At 44.2% G+C, this 19,554-nt stretch overlaps 1 protein-coding gene across 1 annotated transcript in view; it reads right to left on the minus strand.

The window, feature by feature from the left end:
* Positions 1 to 16,453: 16,453 nt before the first annotated feature.
* COQ10A (coenzyme Q10A) overlaps positions 16,454 to 19,554 on the minus strand; it is a 43,592-nt gene continuing 40,491 nt past the window's right edge. Inside the window, exon 5 of the mRNA XM_063426324.1 lies at positions 16,454 to 18,446. Coding sequence (XP_063282394.1) covers positions 18,279 to 18,446 — 168 coding nt within the window. The 3' untranslated portion in view covers positions 16,454 to 18,278. The remainder of the gene's footprint in view (positions 18,447 to 19,554) is intronic.

Raw genomic sequence — 19,554 nt, forward strand, 5'->3', positions numbered from 1 at the left:
GCGAACGCGCCCTGGCCTCAATAGTGACTCCCTTGCTACTCACTGGGACTACCGTGAACATTGCTGCCTAGGACTGTGGATGGGGTATGTCCCCTCGGGCACCCCTAGTTGGGAGGGGTACAGGGGTTCTAGCCAGGACTATGTAACCATGGACCAGTACCAAGCCAGCCAGAGATGCAAGTATACGGGGAGGTCTAGAGGCTGCACATCTGAGGGCAGGGTCGCGGGAGGTGGGGCGCTTGGGCCGCCGTGGGGGCCGGGAGGTCCGAGCCTGGTTATTATGAGTCCAGGCCACTACAACAAGACCCAATACTGCTGACAGCAAGGCTCCCAAGGCCAGGGTCCACTGTTTCATCTCCAACACTGGGACGGGTGGAGAGGAGGGTGGTACACGGGCCGGATGCGGGAGCGGGAAGGGGGAATGGTTCAAATGTACATAATGTATATGGTTGTTAGCTACGCATCACTACACACGCACATATGTACACATGCAGACCACCCTGAGACACGGCACGCAGACCCCAGCTCCCCAAAAAAGCCCCTGGCCTTACCTTAGACAAGACATGTATGTACGAAGGGGAAAGGCGGGAGACGTACAGCAGGCCCAAGCGACATAGGATCGTAATGAAGTAGCACATAACCAACACATAATCACAAGACCCCGGACCAACCATTGATCAAATCCAGACGGTGAACACACTATCTCTCCCCACATTCCACCACGACACTAAATAACCGACAGCCTCAAACACGGGTTGGGAGCCAGAGGAGGGCAGAGACGACTTCCTATCACCACAGGGACGGACCCACACTCGCTGGTGTATACCACGAACCCCACTGTAACATACCCAAACTGTAAGTACTACCGGAGTTCACAGAGAGGGGCTGGTCCTCTAACCAGCCCTCCCTCCCTGACCAACTCGCACCCTCCTCCTCCCCTAACCAAGAATTAAGATGAGCCTTAAACCGGCAAGCCTAATCTACTGGTCCAATAATGTTCGCGGACTGAATGTGCCGAAAAGAGAGCACACCTGCTCAGGCGGCTATGGTGATGCAGGGCATCCGTAGCGTTCCTGCAGGAGACGCATTTTAAAACCAACGACGCACCCAGATTGGAAAACAACCGGTACCCGCTAGGGTATTATGCAAACCATCCGGAGGCAAAACGAGCGGGGATGGCGATACTGTTCACTCACACGACTCCGTTCCAATGCACAGCGACACTATCAGATCCAGGAGGGAGGTATCTATTCCTCAAAGGCACAATTGCAGACCACACTTACACATTTGCATGCATATATTGCCCAAACAGAAAACAACACACCTTCCTGTCCAAAACACTGGTCCCACTTGACCCCCATTTAGGCACCTCCAGGGGATCAAGCACAATCCCCGCGCATTGCATCTGCACCACTCTGAGGTCATTGGGTAAGCTGGGGCTGGTCGATTGCTGGAGGACGGTACACCCAGAAGCCCGAGACTACACACACTACTCGGCTGTCCATTCACATTACAGTCGAATAGACTATATCTTCATGGCACAAGAATTCCTGTCACTGCTCCAAAAAGCCGACATAGGATCTACGATAGACTCGGACCATGCCCCTGTTACAATAGCCACCGCCTCCCCATTGTATAAACCGAAGGAACGACAATGGAAACTGAACAAAGGCCTTCTAGACGATCTAGAACTCACCACCCAGACAGAACAAACTCTGTCCCGGTACTTTGAAACCAGCGAAACGCCGGACGTCTCCCCGCTGACCATATGGGAAGCGCATAAATGCGTCATCCGTGGTCATTTCATTAGCAAGAGCACCCGACACAAATGGGACAGAACACATCGAATAACCCTAATGAAACAAATAGCTGACCTTGAACAAGATCACAAAAGCATGCTGGATCACGGTACTTAGCTGCAGCTTACTGCAAAGCGCCGTGAGCTCCGTAATATACTCTCCCAGGGGCTATTGTACAACATGAGAAAATCGTCCAGATACTTTTACGAACACTCTAACAAGAGTGGGAGACTGCTGGCTAAAATGCTCAGAGACAAACGCCGGAGTCAGCACATCCACAAGATTCACACCAAGAACCGAGACACCACCAGGCTCCCCGAAGGCATCATGGAGGCCTTCCGGGAATACTACTAGGACTTGAATAACCAAACGCAATCCAGACAAATTACGGCATCACAGAACCCCACGGGACGCATCACAGAATACTTGGAACGACAAGTCTCACACAAGCTAGCCCCGGAGGTCGCAGCGGAGATGGAACACCCCTTGACGACAGAAGAGCTGGTCACCGCACTGAAACTTTCCAAATCACACCGAGCCCCTGGACCGGACGGACTACCACTAACCTACTTGCGCAAATCCCGGGACATATTGCTACCGAAGCCCCTATCAGGGCTTAACGCCATATGCCATGGCGAGCACTTCGAGACAGATACCTTACGCGCAGTGGTTACAATACTACCAAAAGAAGGTAAGGACCCCTGCGCTTGCTCCAGCTACCGTCCGATCTACCTGCTCAATGCCGACCTGAAGCTTTTCCCAAGGCCATGGCACTCAGAATATCTCCAACATTGCCGGACCTGATACACCCAGACCAGGTCGGGTTTGTACCCGGACGGGAAGCAAGGGACAATACCATCCATGCCCTGAATGTCATCCACTCAGCCACAAAAGGAAAAACAGAAACAGTACTCCTGTCCACCGATGCCGAAAAGGCTTTTGACCAGGTGGATTGGACGTACATGTCGGAGACACTGCGGCACATGGGCTACGGCCGAAATATCCGTGCGTGGGTAGACGTATTATACACAACACCAACGGTCTTTCACCATCTACGATGGCACCCGTCAGGGCTGCCCCCTGTCCCCCCTCCTGTTTGCCCTCTCTTTAGAGCCCTTCCTGGAGGCGTTCAGACGGGATGGAGGAATAATGGGGTCCCGCAACGGCAAGAGCGAGCACCGGGTATCAGCTTATGCCGATGACATGCTCTTCTTCCTGGAACAACCCAGAATCTCACTCCCTAACCTACTAGAAGCATTAAAACAATACGGGGTAGTATCGAATCTAAAGCTCAATTTGGTCAAATCCGAAGCCATGCCAATCTCCACGAAGGCAGACACAGCATCTCACCTCCGTGCACACTTCCCGTTCAGATTGTGCGCTACTAAACTCTGATACCTGGGGGTGTGGCTCAAAGCAAACATAGCACAGATGTACCAAATTAACGTTGCACCCCTCCTTCAGGCTATACAGGGAGATCTGAGACGGTGGACACCCAGCTACATTACCTGGTTTGGCCGCATTAGTGCGGTCAAGATGAACATCTTACCGAGGCTGCTGTATCTCTTCCAGACAATACCCACTACCATCCCACAAGCTTTTTTCCGCACCCTAACAACAGCGATACGCCAATTTGTCTGGAACAATCGACCGGCCGGGATCCGCAGGTCAATACTGGAGGCCAAAGATTGAGGGAGGAGCTGGCTTACCCTCCATACTCACGTACTACCACGCAACCCACCTATTACGCCTGGTTGACTGGCACACTGAACCAACCTCCAAGCATTGGGTACACATGGAAAAACTCCAAGCCCGGGGTAGCATACCCGCCGTGCTCTGGCTAGGAGACGCTACGCTCAAGGAAGCACGGATGGACAACCCCATGATCGACGCGACCCTCAGGATATGGTATGGAATACGGTTCACCAAAAAGCTCACCACGTCCCCAAGCCCACTAACACCCATAACGCACAACCCGAGAATCGCAGAGGGTCTACACCCGGCCGCCCTTGCAAACTTCCAGGCCTCCGACTGGGTGCACTTGCGCCAATGGAGCACAGACAACGGACTCAAATCACTGACAGACCTGATGCCAGACTGCAGACCCACCACACTGGACGTATTTCATTATCATATGATCAAAACATATTATACCAAACTGTCAGGCAAGGACCACCTCCGCAGACCCCTAGGGTTTCTAGAACAACAATGCAACACAAGGCAGCAACTCGCACACGGGCCCCCTGCCTTGGTGCACCTCACTCACTGCCCCCCCCCGCTGTACATGCGACAGGAAGCATGCACGGAGGGAAGGACATGATAGCCATGATTATAGCCTTTGACTTATATACCCTTTCCCGTTTTTATTTTGGCGTGACAGAACGCCTGGAGATACGTGCACCGACCAGACCCAAGGGAGCCCGGAGATGAATTCACTCCGAAACTCACGCGAGGGCCTACACGTAATCCCTATACCCCCTTACTGACTCCACAGAGAGTCTGGATATTTCTTTTCTACTTACTTTTTTTTTTACTTTAATACATTTCATTATATCCTTAGGCTATGCTTTCTGGGGCTGACTAATGTTATTAGTTTTTTAGAAATATATGCAGGAACAGGAGTTATAATAATATGTTTATTTAGAATGCCACCCTGATTTATGCCATCACTGATCAGATAACTTGACTCAGTATTGCATTAAATTGCAACGTAAAATTGTGAGGGAACACAGTCTTCTCACAGCTTAAACAATTATGGCATAAATGGTCAATATGAAATACATGATGCTTTACTATGCTGTTTAGATGCAGATATTTAGGCTACTTCTTAAGTTGATGGTTTATGAAATGTTTCCTCAGTAACATATGCAGCAACCGGAACCAGACTGCTAACTCTGCCCATAGTGTGTTATTATGATCAGTACTTCCTGTGATATATGCAGCTGCCTTTTTCTTGCATAGCAACCTCTCATCTAGATACTCATGCACCACTGGACTGGCATACGCTCCCAGAGGCTGCCAGTGATATATTTTTTATTTAAGTTTAGTTTACTTGGTTTACTTTTTATTTTTTCACATCGAAAATGCAGACATAAGATTCCAGCAAATATGCTTTATTATGAAGGTTAATCAAAATATGCTATCACTTACTACTTAGCCTACTAAAGCATTAACTGGTACCATCAGATTGTATAAGCATTAACGTTACTTTATTAAACCGGGCACATAGGGCCTTTATAACTAATACTTAGGCGTATTTAGGCTTAGCTCAAGAATGATGGTAATTGCTACCTGCCCTTAATATTATTGCAGAAACCGGAAAAGCGTAGCTGCACACATATAATTTGTTTTCTTATTATAACCACCATCTTAGACACAGGCATATGCCTCATCTGTGAGAATACCATGTAGAATGTTAGTTATGTATTATGATTATCTTGTCCCACTGTACTTAACTGTAAGCACCTGTCATTGACCATTCCTTGCTGTCTGTGAACATGTCTGAATTGCGCCTTATGAGACTACATACACCATGTTCTGAATAACGTATTGTAACATTCCTGTTATTGAGAAAAAAAAACAAAAAAACGCTTGAATGAAAAAAAAACTAAATAAATAAATATAATAATTTTAAACATGAAAATTAATATAAATAATAAATGTGGAAACGGAACTAAAGTAAAAAATAAAATATATATAAAAAATAAATAAAAATAGGGCTATGAAACATAAATTGGTGGACTGTTTCCATTTACATTATAAAAAACATATAATGTCTATATCATCATTGAAACCCCCGGGTTCTAGAGTACCCAGATGATGTTTCCAAAAAGTCTCTCGCTCTGCTAATTTATCATCCCTATTTCCTCCTCTCCAATGGGGCTTAATATGTTTAATACCAATGCAACTTAATTCTTTCCATTTGAAAAGAGGGCAGTTGTTACAGTGCACTGGAACTGAATGGTTAATTTATTTTTTTTCTGTTGTTATTCTGATGTTCGAGAATTCTAATTTGTAACTTTCTTTTAGTTTCACCAACATATTGTTTGCCACACTGACACTCTAGTAAATATCCCACATAGGTAATTTATTACCTATTTTATCCGATACTTTCTATCGTTTACTGTACTGGAAAAATCCATTTTCATTCTTAATTTATTAACAGTCGTTTTACAGGCTCTACAATGTAAACAGCCTCTAAAGCCTGGTTTTATACTATAACTAGGGGCCAAAGAGTTTTTTAGATTTTAATTTTTCTTAAAAATTATTGGAGGGCTGCTCAGGGAGAAATGGACCCAAGATCGTATCTTCCCGCAAAATGGGCCAATATTTTAAGAAAGCTTTTCTGATTTTGTGATGATCAGTATTCAATTTTGTAAATAAAGGTATGTTCAATTTTTTTATGCATTATTCTTAAAATCTATTCCTTTCTGTTTATCCATGAGTAAATGATTCTTATCAAGTTTAGAAACTCTTCTTATTTCTTTCTCTAGGTGGTTTTTGTTATAGCCCTTCGAGAGGAGTTTCTTTTTTACCACACTTGCCTGTTGTTGGAAATCTTTTAGACTACACACTACTCTTAGGTTTGCCACCTGACTGGTATTTTAAGGCACAGCCGGTATTTGAGGCTGCCTCGCCGTGACGGTATTGCAGTAATACCAGCAATACAAATGCAAATATTTTTCTCAGTATAAACGGAGATTACTATGCAATACAAGCACCGGACAGTAGGGGTCCCTGTGCATGGAGAGAGGCAGGGATAGGCAGCATCTCCCTGCCTCTCTCTACTCACTGATCCTCGGGGGAGCAGCTACACAGCACAGACAGTCCAGACAGCAGCTCCCAGCCTGCAGAGACAGACTACAGCTCAGGTATGTGAAGGATGGGGAGAAAGTCAGCAGGGAGACATGGGCACAATGAGACACTAGGGGACTGGGAGACATGGGGACACAGACATTTGTTGACACTGGGAAACATGGGGACTCTGAGACACATGGGGACGCTGTGAGACATAGTGACACTGGGAGACACTCAGACATTGGGACACGTAGACACTAGGGACACAGTGTCTCCATGTCTCCCAGTATCCCCATGTCTCCCCGTCAGTGCCGTGGTGTCTCAGTGTCCCCATGGCTCCCAGTGTCCCCTAGTCTCCCAGTGTCTATGTCCCCATGTCTCTCAGTGTCCCCATGTCTCCCAGTGTCCCTAAATGTCTGTGTCCCAATGTCTCCCAGTGTCCATGTCTCCCAGCCAGTGTCTCAGTGTCACAATATCTCCGAGTGTCCCTATGTCTTCCAGCCAGTGTCTTTAGTGTCAGTGTCCCCATGTCTCCCAGTGTCCCCAAATGTCTGTGTCCCCATGTCTATGTCCAGAAGTGCCCATGCCTCCCAGCCAGTGTTCCTAGTGTCACAGTGTCCCCCAGTGTCTGTGTTCCCATGTCTCTGTGTCCCTAGTGTCTTAGTTTCCCCAAATGTCTGTGTCCCCATGTCTCCCAGTGTCTGTGTCCCAATGTCTCTGTGTCCCTAGTGTCTGTGACACCATTTCTCCCAGTGTCCCCAAATGTTTGTGTCCCCATGTCTGTATACACAAGTGCCCCCATGTCTCCCAGTGTCCCAAAGTGTCTCAGTGCCCCCCATGTCTCCCAGTGTCTCCAAGAGTCTCAGTGTCCCTAGGTCTCTCAGTGTCCCCATGTCTCTCAGTGTCACCTAGTATCCTAGTGACACGGGGACACTGGGAGAAATGTGGACACAGGCACTGGGAGACTAGGGGACTGGGCGACATGGGGACATTGACACTGTGATACATAGGGACACTGATGCCAGGCTGGCCTTCCAATTCTTTGGACAGACATGACATGCCCCCTTTTACCCCGCCCATTGACTTTCTGCTTCACTGGACACTGCTGTTAGGGGGTATGGATTTACTTGAAAGATGAAAGCATAAATTAGATAAAGAGATTAGCATAGAGTATGTGTTTTCTTATAGCTGCATCCTTTGAGTTTCCCTCCAACACTAACTCCATCAGATACATGACGCTTGAGAGGTATGACTGTTTTAGTGTTTTTGGCCCATAAGATTCCGTAATTAGGCCCCATCATAATTGTCAGCACCAGGCCCGCTGGGCTCTTAATCTGGCCCGCTTATGAGCCTATTAGGCTTCCAATATTGAGAACTAATAAGGGGAGGAGATGGAGCGCATGCCAGCTGTTAAGTGGAACACAGATGTCATCATGATGCGCCAATGAAGATCGGCGCACCGGACGTGACATCAGAAGAAGCGAGGTGAATACAGAAGACCGGGAAAAAAAAAATACTGACGACGACCAACAGCTGGGAACATGCACCTGGACCTCCAATAAGAAGATTCAAGAGCCATATATAAGGAGAGACTCAACGGGGAGGGTTGTATACTGCTTTTTATTGGGGATCAACCGATTATTGGTTTTGCCTATATTATCGGCCTATATTCCGATTTTTTGTAAGTATTGGTATCGGCCGATAATCACCGGCTATATTGATAATGAATGAGTGGGCTGGCGAGTCTATAAGACTCACAAGCGGCCGCCTTAGGGCGCACCGGCCCGAGGGGCGCTAGATCAGAGTGACCAGCAGGAGGTGGGCACACAGCGCTCCCTCCTGCCAGGCACTCTGTGTAGCATGGCCGAGCAGAGCAGTACGCACCACAGCTACTGCAAGCACCAGTCTCCCGAACTGCAAACTACACGAATCCTCCAACTCCCGAACAGCAAACACACGAACACTGGAAACAGCTGAACAGGAAAAGCATACAATCAGCTTACACTCCTGGCAATCAGCATACAATCCAATTCCCCCAATAACGAGACTACACTTCATTTGAGGGTCAAGCAGAACTGACTGTACTGGCACATACAGCCTCTTTCATTCATAATCCACAAACATAGTACTGCCCACAGGGTTTTGGAAAACAACCAATAAACACGTACAATACACTCCCACACAAAATCCTCCCCTCTGCCTGTGATACAATTACCTTACACAATGGGTAAAGTAATTATCACAGGCAGAGAAATACAGTTTTTTTCCACATTATTCATAACTTTAAAAGTATGCATCACATTCTCCAGCATACTCCAAATACAAACATGTGTCAAAATCATCCAAATTGGTCCATTGGTTCAAAAGATAGATCGAAGTCCTTTGTGACCAAATGAAGCATGGCTTTTCTGCCCAAAACCAGTTCCACAGAGTCTTCTATCCTGGAGATAATTGAGAAGTAATCCAATTATCTCCAAGGACAGAGGCAAAACTCCATTAAGCACATGGCAGTAAAAAGACAGTAAAATACAATAAAATACACAAGGTTACATTTATTACATAAAATACAGACATGCAACATATCCCCAGATAGCTTAGGTCTGAGCGCACATTATTACTGAATGGCGATCAGACCACCACATACATTTCAATTGCCATGGAGCCAAAGTCTTTTATTACACGAATAGGCTCCATGGCATAGCTATCTGGGTTAAATTAGTTAATTCAGTAAATCCGAGAATCTACGGAACGCCAGGGCAGAAATACATGAATAAACCTTTCTGCATAGGAAAATAAAGTATTTAAATGCCGGTCCATAGTCAAAAGGCAGCAGGCAGGCAACCAGGCTCCTCCAGTGCACAGTGGCGAGGTTGGTTCTGCCACAGTAAGGAAGACTATGGAGAGGGGGGATGGAAAGGAACACTATGGGACAGGGAGAAAGAACACTATGGAACAGGGAAGTGGGGGTGAAGAACACTATGGGACAGGGGAAAGGGGTGAAGAACACTAGTGCGAGAGAGGAACATTAAGGGAGGGTACTAAGGTACAGGGGAGGGAAGGGAAAAGGAATACTGAGGTGGGGGGCACCACTAAAAGAGAAGTGAGAGGAACAGGGGAATGGGGGGGCACTAAGAGACAGGTAAGGGGTGGCGAGTAGGGGTACCGCACATACAGGGAGTGCAGAATTATTAGGCAAATTAGTATTTTGACCACATCATCCTCTTTATGCATGTTGTCTTACTCCAAGCTGTATAGGCTCGAAAGCCTACTACCAATTAAGCATATTAGGTGATGTGCATCTCTGTAATGAGAAGGGGTGTGGTCTAATGACATCAACACCCTATATCAGGTGTGCATAATTATTAGGCAACTTCCTTTCCTTTGGCAAAATGGGTCAAAAGAAGGACTTGACAGGCTCAGAAAAGTCAAAAATAGTGAGATATCTTGCAGAGGGATGCAGCACTCTTAAAATTGCAAAGCTTCTGAAGCGTGATCATCGAACAATCAAGCGTTTCATTCAAAATAGTCAACAGGTTCGCAAGAAGCATGTGGAAAAACCAAGGCGCAAAATAACTGCCCATGAACTGAGAAAAGTCAAGCGTGCAGCTGCCAAGATGCCACTTGCCACCAGTTTGGCCATATTTCAGAGCTGCAACATCACTGGAGTGCCCAAAAGCACAAGGTGTGCAATACTCAGAGACATGGCCAAGGTAAGAAAGGCTGAAAGACGACCACCACTGAACAAGACACACAAGCTGAAACGTCAAGACTGGGCCAAGAAATATATCTGATTTTTCTAAGGTTTTATGGACTGATGAAATGAGAATGAGTCTTGATGTGCCAGATGGATGGGCCCGTGCCTGGATTGGTAAAGGGCAGAGAGCTCCAGTCCGACTCAGACGCCAGCAAGGTGGAGGTGGAGTACTGGTTTGGGCTGGTATCATCAAAGATGAGCTTGTGGGGCCTTTCGGGTTGAGGATGGAGTCAAGCTCAACTAACAGTCCTACTGCCAGTTTCTGGAAGACACCTTCTTCAAGCAGTGGTACAGGAAGAAGTCTGCATCCTTCAAGAAAAACATGATTTTCATGCAGGACAATGCTCCATCACACGCGTCCAAGTACTCCACAGCGTGGCTGGCAAGAAAGGGTATAAAAGAAGAAAATCTAATGACATGGCCTCCTTGTTCACCTGATCTGAACCCCATTGAGAACCTGTGGTCCATCATCAAATGTGAGATTTACAAGGAGGGAAAACAGTACACCTCTCTGAACAGTGTCTGGGAGGCTGTGGTTGCTTCTGCACGCAATGTTGATGGTGAACAGATCAAAACACTGACAGAATCTATGGATGGCAGGCTTTTGAGTGTCCTTGCAAAGAAAGGTGGCTTTTGGTCACTGATTTGTTTCTGTTATGTTTTTGAATGTCAGAAATGTATATTTGTGAATGTTGAGATGTTATATTGGTTTCACTGGTAAAAATAAATAATTGAAATGGGTATATATTTGTTTTTTGCTAAGTTGCCTAATAATTATGCACAGTAATAGTCACCTGCATACACAGATATCCCCCTAAAATAGCTAAAACTAAAAACAAACTAAAAACTACTTCCAAAAATATTCAGCTTTGATATTAATGAGTTTTTTGGGTTCATTGAGAACATACTGCATCAACTACACAAGCAAACACATTGCATCCACTACACAAACACACACACACTGCATTTAATAATCAAATACTCTCACTGCATCCACTACACACACATATAAATATTCTTAAAAACATTAAAAAAAAAATCTGACTGGCATGTATATTTTGTGCATTTACCACTTAATAAAAAAAAAAAACAGATTTGCAAAAATAAAAAAAAATACGGCAAATGTACAGAATATCGGTAAGCTATCGGCCTGAAATTTCACACATTATCGGTATCGGCTCTAAAAAATCTACATCGGTCGATCCCTACTTTTTATACTACGATTTTTTTGTGTGATTTGTCAATTTGCTTATTTACTTTTATTTTGATTAATTCTTGTTGTAAACCTTTGAGGATCCCTGAGGAAGTCCCTTGGAACGAAAACATGTAGGACCATACTCAGCAACCATTTTTTAATATATATATATATATTTTTTTTTTATTCTTTATTTTTTGTGATGCATTGAAACAGACAGGCTTGTAGTGACATAGTTATGAAACCATACATGACATTGAAGGTGGTCAGCTTATGTCTGAGAGTCTAGCATAGTTTTGTATATAAATATATGTAGTATTGTAATAAACAAAATTAACAATCTGTCTAAATACATGAATAGGAGAGGAGTAGTAAAACGTAGTGACAGTTGTGTGCCTAGCAAGAAACCTTGATATAGTGGACATGCCTAATAAACAGTTGTAGGTTGTTTGTCAAAGGAAAATGGTAAACCCTCATGCCCACAATAGCTTTCTTCACAGTATTCGACTGGCTGAGAGTGCTGTCTAGACGTGAGGAGTGAGAGAAGTTAATCGAGCTAGGCTGACATGTCTACTTAAACACAGGGGTTAAGCTGAAATGTAGCTAGAGCCCTCCTAGACATTAAAATGGTAGGCTAGGTATAGTGAAGATTAAGCATGCTGAACTAACTTATATAACAGATTGGACTTAGTTCCACTGGGTGCTGGTTGCTGTGTGAAAATATAGAAAGGGGCATACTTCCCTGCGCTATTAAACAAAATGTTGACTGGCATTAGGCGAGAGCTCAAACTATCAATAATGAAAGTAGCATGAGGCAAGAAATTACATGAGTCCCCAACTGCAGATCTTTCATGTAGCAAGCTTCCTTCCTTCTAAGTCGCCCTGTTTAGCAGATAGGTCATAATCCAGATAGCATGCCGTTTCTCCCCTTCATCCCAGAGCCGACTGGGTTCCGTTGTTGTTGTGTAGCAAGAGGAGAAAGTGTCCATGTCCGTCAGGTTCGAGACCTGGTAAGTAGCTGCTGAAACCAGATCTGGCTGCTGGGAGTGAGAGTGAGCCTTGCTGTATGCTATCCTCCGGCTGCATAAGTGTCTGCATCACGGTGGTAGTGTGCAATCCCCTTATTTCCCCGCAGAATAAAGGTTGTCGATCTCCTCCATCAGTGGTTCCGTTGTGGTTAACTATTTTGGATCACCGCAGTCAGTGGTGGGTCTGCTTGCGAGGTAATCAGCGTGAGAGTTGTGAGGAGTGCTTGGTTGGCGGCCATTTTAAGAACAGAGCGCGGGAAACTGAGTGCTGGGTAAGTTATTGCCTCCTCTCCTTAGCAGCTTTGGATTCCTCCAGTGGGGACCGGGATAACCCCCACCGGTCCATGGGGGGGGTCAGCGGGGCCAGCAGACGCCGCAACGTGCTGGTATGTAGTACCTGGGGGAGAGAGCAGGGCGCCGACCGTTCACCCAGCTCCACCCCGAGCAGGCCGCAGACTCCAAAGCCTCGTTTCACCCTTAGGGCTCCGATGCTCCCGATCTTGGGGTCCGCTGTTGCACCAGCCACTGCGGCTCTATCTCGTCCGAATGTCCCGGTTCATTATATTCATGTGAGACGTGGGTAATAGCTTACAATGCCCGATCCTTTCAGAGCCTCTCTGACATGCAACCGGTCAGCATGGCCGCCGGCCCCGCCCCCTTAATATATATTTTTTATATATCTTTTATACAGCGCTACGGAATCTGATGGCGCTATATAAATAGTAAAATAATAATATTAGTGTGTCTTTACACATTGATGTTTTTTTTTTTTGCAGTGCAAATATGTATAACAAGCATGCAAGTGGTACCCCGACGGCATTCCACGTGCTTATTTCAGAACATTTATGACAGGGGTATATGGTAACAGTGCACAGTTTTACAGATTTTTTATAGATTGAAGATCATCATGTTGGAGCATATTTTCACACATATTACGCTAGTACAAGCATGTATATTGCAAACTCTTCAGTTGTTAAGCAGTTAGTTACAAGCGCTTCCCTGGATCTAGATCAGCTAGCAATGCCTCCCACCACCCGAGATAAAGACACAACAGTATTAGCTAGTTAAGTGCAGATCCCCATATTCCCGACTAGTAGCTGGTAAAAAACGAGTTACTAAGCACCCCCTTTATACTGGCAGTCTCTTATATGTAGACAGTGTTATATGCTTGCCATTGGTATTCATGGTTGCAGTCATGTTCATGCTCCACCGGTTGCTCTGGTAGGAGTAGTAGTAGTGGGGCGCCGGGTTATCCAGTGGGTTGTGGAGCATTGATGTGCCCATTCGCTTGTATCCTTGTGGATGTTGTCCGCCCGTTCCGCTTTGCAGCTTGGTGGGTATTGGTGCTTTGGGTCTCAGTGCCGGTAAAAGGGTAAGGTAGCTTTGCCGCTTGTAGGTCACATGAGTCTCTGCATTATCGGTGCCCCCTGTGAGTGCATTGCAGCCCAGATGTAGGTTGGACGTTAGTTGGCGGTGCGTTCTCACCAGGGGTGGCTGTGAGTGGCGAGCCTTCCTGTGCTTGGTAGCTATAGTAGAGGCTTGTTGCTTGCCACAATAGACTGCGGACCAGCTTGTTCCCGGAGGTCGCATGGCTCCCTTCTGGCTCGGAGAAAAGGTATGCCCTCCCTCCGGCCTCTGCGCTTCTGTCAGCCGCCATTTTAGTTAAGGCGTTTGGGCCACGAGGCTGGGTGGTAATGTGCTTGGTCCCGGGTTGCGCTGTCTTGGTCTGGTTCCCGCGGTGCGGACCGGGATCACCCCCACCAGTCCAGGGGGGGGGGGGAACAGGGCCGGATCCACCTTTTCTATGTTTTCTATTTTCTTTTTGTAGATATACAGCTGTATTCTCCATTTTGTTGGATGTTTTTAAAGGGACACTGTAGGCACTGTAACTTCATTATTTTATGGACGTGATTGTAGTGTCTGCCATCCATTTACACCATCCTTTCAGTCAGAACTAAACTGGTTGTAATGCTACACAAGAGTCCCCTGAAGCCCATTCCCTCTGTGCTGTTCAGGTTAATGAGGAAGTATTAGCTTGAGCAGCAATAGGAGACTGTGTTTGGCAGCTGACTGCTTATCACAGTGCCCATTGCAGATATGAATGGGAATGGCTAGAAAGACGTGTGAAAGCACTACTTTAGACATGTGCTTGCAGTAGTGGCCAGGGATCCTCATTCAGATTTAGTCCACTTAAAAAAGTAAAAAACAATCAAACAAAAACACAGGATAGAAGCACTATTACCAATTCATTGAGATGAAATATGTCCCATCAAAATTACCAAGTAAAAAATACGATACATGGTTATTTACTAGAGTCACAGTAGGCAAACTGGAAGCAAAGCTGACTGGGTGAAGGTTTCCTATTTGGTCTTAGATTTGCATTAACTTTGAATTCTCACTTTAGTAAAGAACCCTGCAAGTTAAAGGGACACTATAATCACCAGCTTATTGTATTTGTACTGGTGAGTATAATCGTTCCCTTTAGGCTTTTTTTCAGAGAACATTACAGCCTAGGGCTACCTCCAGTGGTCATTCCTCAGATGATGGGAACATTAGGTACACTTGGCAGAAAATACACAGTTCCCTTCCCCATAATTATAGAATACTATAGACATACCTCTGCACTCCATACAGGGGGTAAGCGGTTCTTGAGGGGCTTGCTACTCAAGGCAAATCATGAAGACCGTGCTCTGAAGAGCTCTCTGAATGGTCATACAGCATAAACTTGTCTAATGCGCTCAGATTCTGCCGGTTGGGACAGTTCCTTAGTGACCACGGATGATGGACACCCGAGAACAAAATTGTAATGGGAGGCCTGCAGGGGAATGCCAGGGTTTTGCTTCCAAACGCTCTGAACGACCAGAGCTTCTGATTGTTCTTAAGGACAAAGCCATTCCAGAACATTTCATATACTTCATTAAATGTTTATAGCCACTTATAACATAAAGTATTTTATTTACACACAATACGTACTGAACATATTTACTATGTTTGAAAGAAAATGAGTGCAAATTTTGTTGCTGCACAGTCCTGCAATATCCTGACACACAAACAATGCTGATATCCTAGAAAAACAACCAAAAAAAACAGAGGGACAATTGGAGAGAAAAGCAGGACAGATTGATTTGGGTTCTAAAGATTCTAAAATACCCTTGGAAGTTATGAGGCCTCCAAGTATCAATTGTGCCAATTAGCCATACCGTCTAATACCAGTAGTAGATGGGTATGATAAACGGAAAATGGTCAGCCAGCGCTCTTAGTCTATCATTGCAGCACATGAGGGCTGGCCCCTTATATGCTGCAGTGATAGGCTAAAAGTGGGGGCCCTTGAACTCTTATTCACTTCTAACGTATTAGAAAATGGTTTAACACTGAATGGAGGTATGTTGCCAGAGGACTTTATGCACTATAATATGCACTATAAGCACTTACATGAGATACTCCTGTCAGCCCAATAAATTCAGAGGATTTATACTCCACCATAATTGCAGTAATCTTAATGTGATTGATTGGACTGCTTTAATCCTCTGCTAGGTATATATTTGATTTTATGTCTGTAAATATACTGGATTTAAATAAATATGTTCATATTATCTAAATTGTCTAGCACAATCCAGCCAGCCTTGGTGTAGCAACGGTTTGTGTTTGGAAATTCTAGCCTGTCAGTAGATATATATATTTTCACTGGTTTTCAGATTTCATTGTCTCACTTATGCATACAATAGAAGCCCATGCTGAGTCTTCACAGGTTGCCACCCTTTTAACAGATAACCTTTATGGAACAGCACTAAATATCAGCCATATTTCTAGGGACAGTCATCATGTCTACTGCAAAGGTAGATTAGAAGAAAAAAAAAAAAATCATGACCACATTATCATATAGCACCTTTACAAATGTTTGTTGTTTTATTGAAAGGAGTCCCTTGTGTTTGTTTTGACAGCTCTACATTTAAAAAAAAAAAAAAAAGAAAAAAAGGAAAGAACTGGACAGATACACCGGCAGGAGGTAGAGAGACAACATGTTTTTAAGAAGATCTGTTGGTTTTCCCTATAATTCTTCCCCAACCTTAGTTGCAAAGCATAACAAATCCACCTGCATTAGTAACGAGGAGAAGTTTAATGACAAGTGGTCCTGGACTCTCCTCCCACCTATAAGAAAATAACTGCAATTGCTTTTAGCCGCACATGCTGATGGGAATTAACAGGTTTTCTACTAGATGCATCTCCAGAGCACCAAAGGTATTGATGTTCTCCAGCTCAATATATCAGCACAAACACCCAAGACTCTAGAAGGTCGAGTTCATTTCCTTTCTGTGACCTCTTGGCTAGTCATACAGCAGCAATATAAAGGACGGGATGGTATTGCACTTTATTGTCCGTAAACAGTTTTAGCTTGGCAGGCAGCCAGCAAAATTCCCATCCCTTCACTAAAGGGCTAGAGTGCTTGTTTAGTTTTTTTGTTTGATATATGTATATACATATATTTTTACTTTTGCACAAGAATGTGTTGGTAGAATATACACTATTCCTCTATATTTATATACAGGATCTCTAGGGGTGGGGGGAGGGGTTCCAAGCAAAATTACAAACACTCCACTTGAACAATTTGGCTTTTTGTTTCTAGGACAGTACAAGTTACATCCTTCCTTCAAGAGGTCTGTGTAAGAAATCTAAACCAAAAAAAAAACAAAAAAAAAAAAAACTTTACTCACAATCAGACAAAGCCTCCCAGACTAATTTGGTAATATAAGAGTAGCTTCCTACTGATCATCTACTAGCACACAGTAGAACAAGCAAAAACATTGCATAGAACAGCATATTGCTAAATGTGACAGTAAAATGAAAATTGTCAATTATTCTGATGATGGTCTAATTCCAGTTTTGCTTCTCGCCTCATAAATCACAATAGCTCACCTAACTAGAGGTAACCTGAAAAGTTTGACTTTAATAATACCTAATCTGTTCTTGTTTTGGAAAGTAACGTTACTGCTAAATGGTAGCCAATTGATCATCAGGCAGATCAGCTCCGTCTACAAAATAATCTTGTCACTGGGGTTACGGTTTCAGATTTTGTTATGAGATGTATGGAAACAAGACTGTTTTCTATTTGAAAACTATAAATTGTGCAGAGGAGGAATCTGGGATGAATAGTGTACTATTTTTTTTTTTCACAATTGGGTGAGCTTAACCAAGGCATGGGTTATCATATTAAAAATGGGCAGAAAATTAGAAGGTAGATTCAAGCACAATAATCTATCAGTGCTGCTAAGTCCTCTTACCACTGTGATATGAAAATAATCACAGTTCTAAAGACTTCCCTACCGTTTATCATCCTTTGTTATACACCTTAAAACCAACTACTATAAGAACACACTCTATATAAAAAAAAAAAAAAGTAGCTTCAGCCATGCAGGAGGCACCAGTTTTGGTGGGGTGAAGCATGCCAACCTCTGTCCCGTCATTGAAGACAATTGATGATATATATTTGATGTGACTTTAAATAAATATTTTGCTTATATATATATATATATATATAAAAAAAAAAAAGTGTGTGGTTCAAAGGCTTGATGTCCCAGTGAGTGCACAAAGCTGTAGAGGGGAGGTGAGGGGCACATCTTCAATAGTGGATGTGTGGACTTCTGGGTTGGTTTGCGCTGATGTCTTCTTGCATTCTCTCCCGGTACCAAGCGGCCCTCCAGTGGTCATCACGTCTGGTGTATTTCATGGAACATAAGCTCACGAGGAATTACTGTCTCAGGGCCAAAGTTCTTTCCTGCTCGCCTCTCAAAGGCAGCAACCATCTGCTTTACCACCTCATCAAAAAAGACAGTAGCCAACTGGGAATGCAGGAGGGACCGAAACTCAAAGGATATCTGTAACAGAGATAGAAGTACAAATAAGAATGCTTCAGGAAAAAAAAATCATATGCATACCCAATAACATTTATAAATGCACACCATTTGTGAATGCAGCAGAAGTATTTATTGTTGCAACTGAGCCAAACAATTAGCACAAGCATGGTAGCATGGGTGATGTGAGAGCTCACTGCCTTGTGCAGAAATGTGGAGCAACATATTTTTTTCAGATTGAAAATTTGCTAAAAAAAAAAGTCGGTGAACTAAAAAATGCACCACCGGAGCACAAGAGCATAATTCCTGGTTTCTTTTTTAAGGTTTCTCTTAAATTTTTCTTTTTTTCCTAACAATAAATTAGCTATATATGTATTTCTACATCTTTTAAAACAATACATCAGGGTTAATTAACAATGAGCTTAATCTTCAAGAAAGGCTGAAGTGATATTTATACTTTAGTACTTATGTGAGATTAATGTCATTGGTGCTTAAAGAAACATTTTAGCATTAAAAACACAAACACTTTTTGACTATTTTTCCAGAGCAAAGTCTCACTTGGTGCTGCCACCTGCTCCTCCTCCACCTGCTGGAGAAGTCAATTTTTCAATGATGTGCATGCATGATGAGCACATCGACTCAAATGTTTTACATAGCAAAGCATTGAATCAGACTGTTTCAAATGAGCAGCATTTGAGGACATCGGCATCATCATTCAATTTGTGAGGACGTCAAACATCACATACCCAAGCCAAACTCTGTCACAAATGTGAAGGACCCTGTAGTGGCGGTCACCAAGAATGAGCTAACATAATTTCTCCTTTACTTCATCCTTTCATCCCAAACTCCTCTATGCCTGCCACATGACCATGACTATTCTGTCTACACTATGCACCTGGCGTCAACAGGCTCTTTAATACTCTCTCGCTACTTTCCTCTTATGCATGATCCCACTTTCAGACAATCCACCTATACCTCCTGCTCACCACCCCTCTTTCCAAAAGGTCGTTTCCTCCCCTCTAACACTACAAAAGCTTGTGGTAGTGGGGCTTTTTACCTCTTTAGGCTGCCTACTGGGCCTTCTTGCAGCCTCCCTGATGGTCCGGTACCATTAAGTCCATCCCATTCTCCA

Source organism: Pelobates fuscus, chromosome 1 (genome assembly GCF_036172605.1).
Source record: "Pelobates fuscus isolate aPelFus1 chromosome 1, aPelFus1.pri, whole genome shotgun sequence".
NCBI classification, from domain to species: domain Eukaryota; kingdom Metazoa; phylum Chordata; class Amphibia; order Anura; family Pelobatidae; genus Pelobates; species Pelobates fuscus.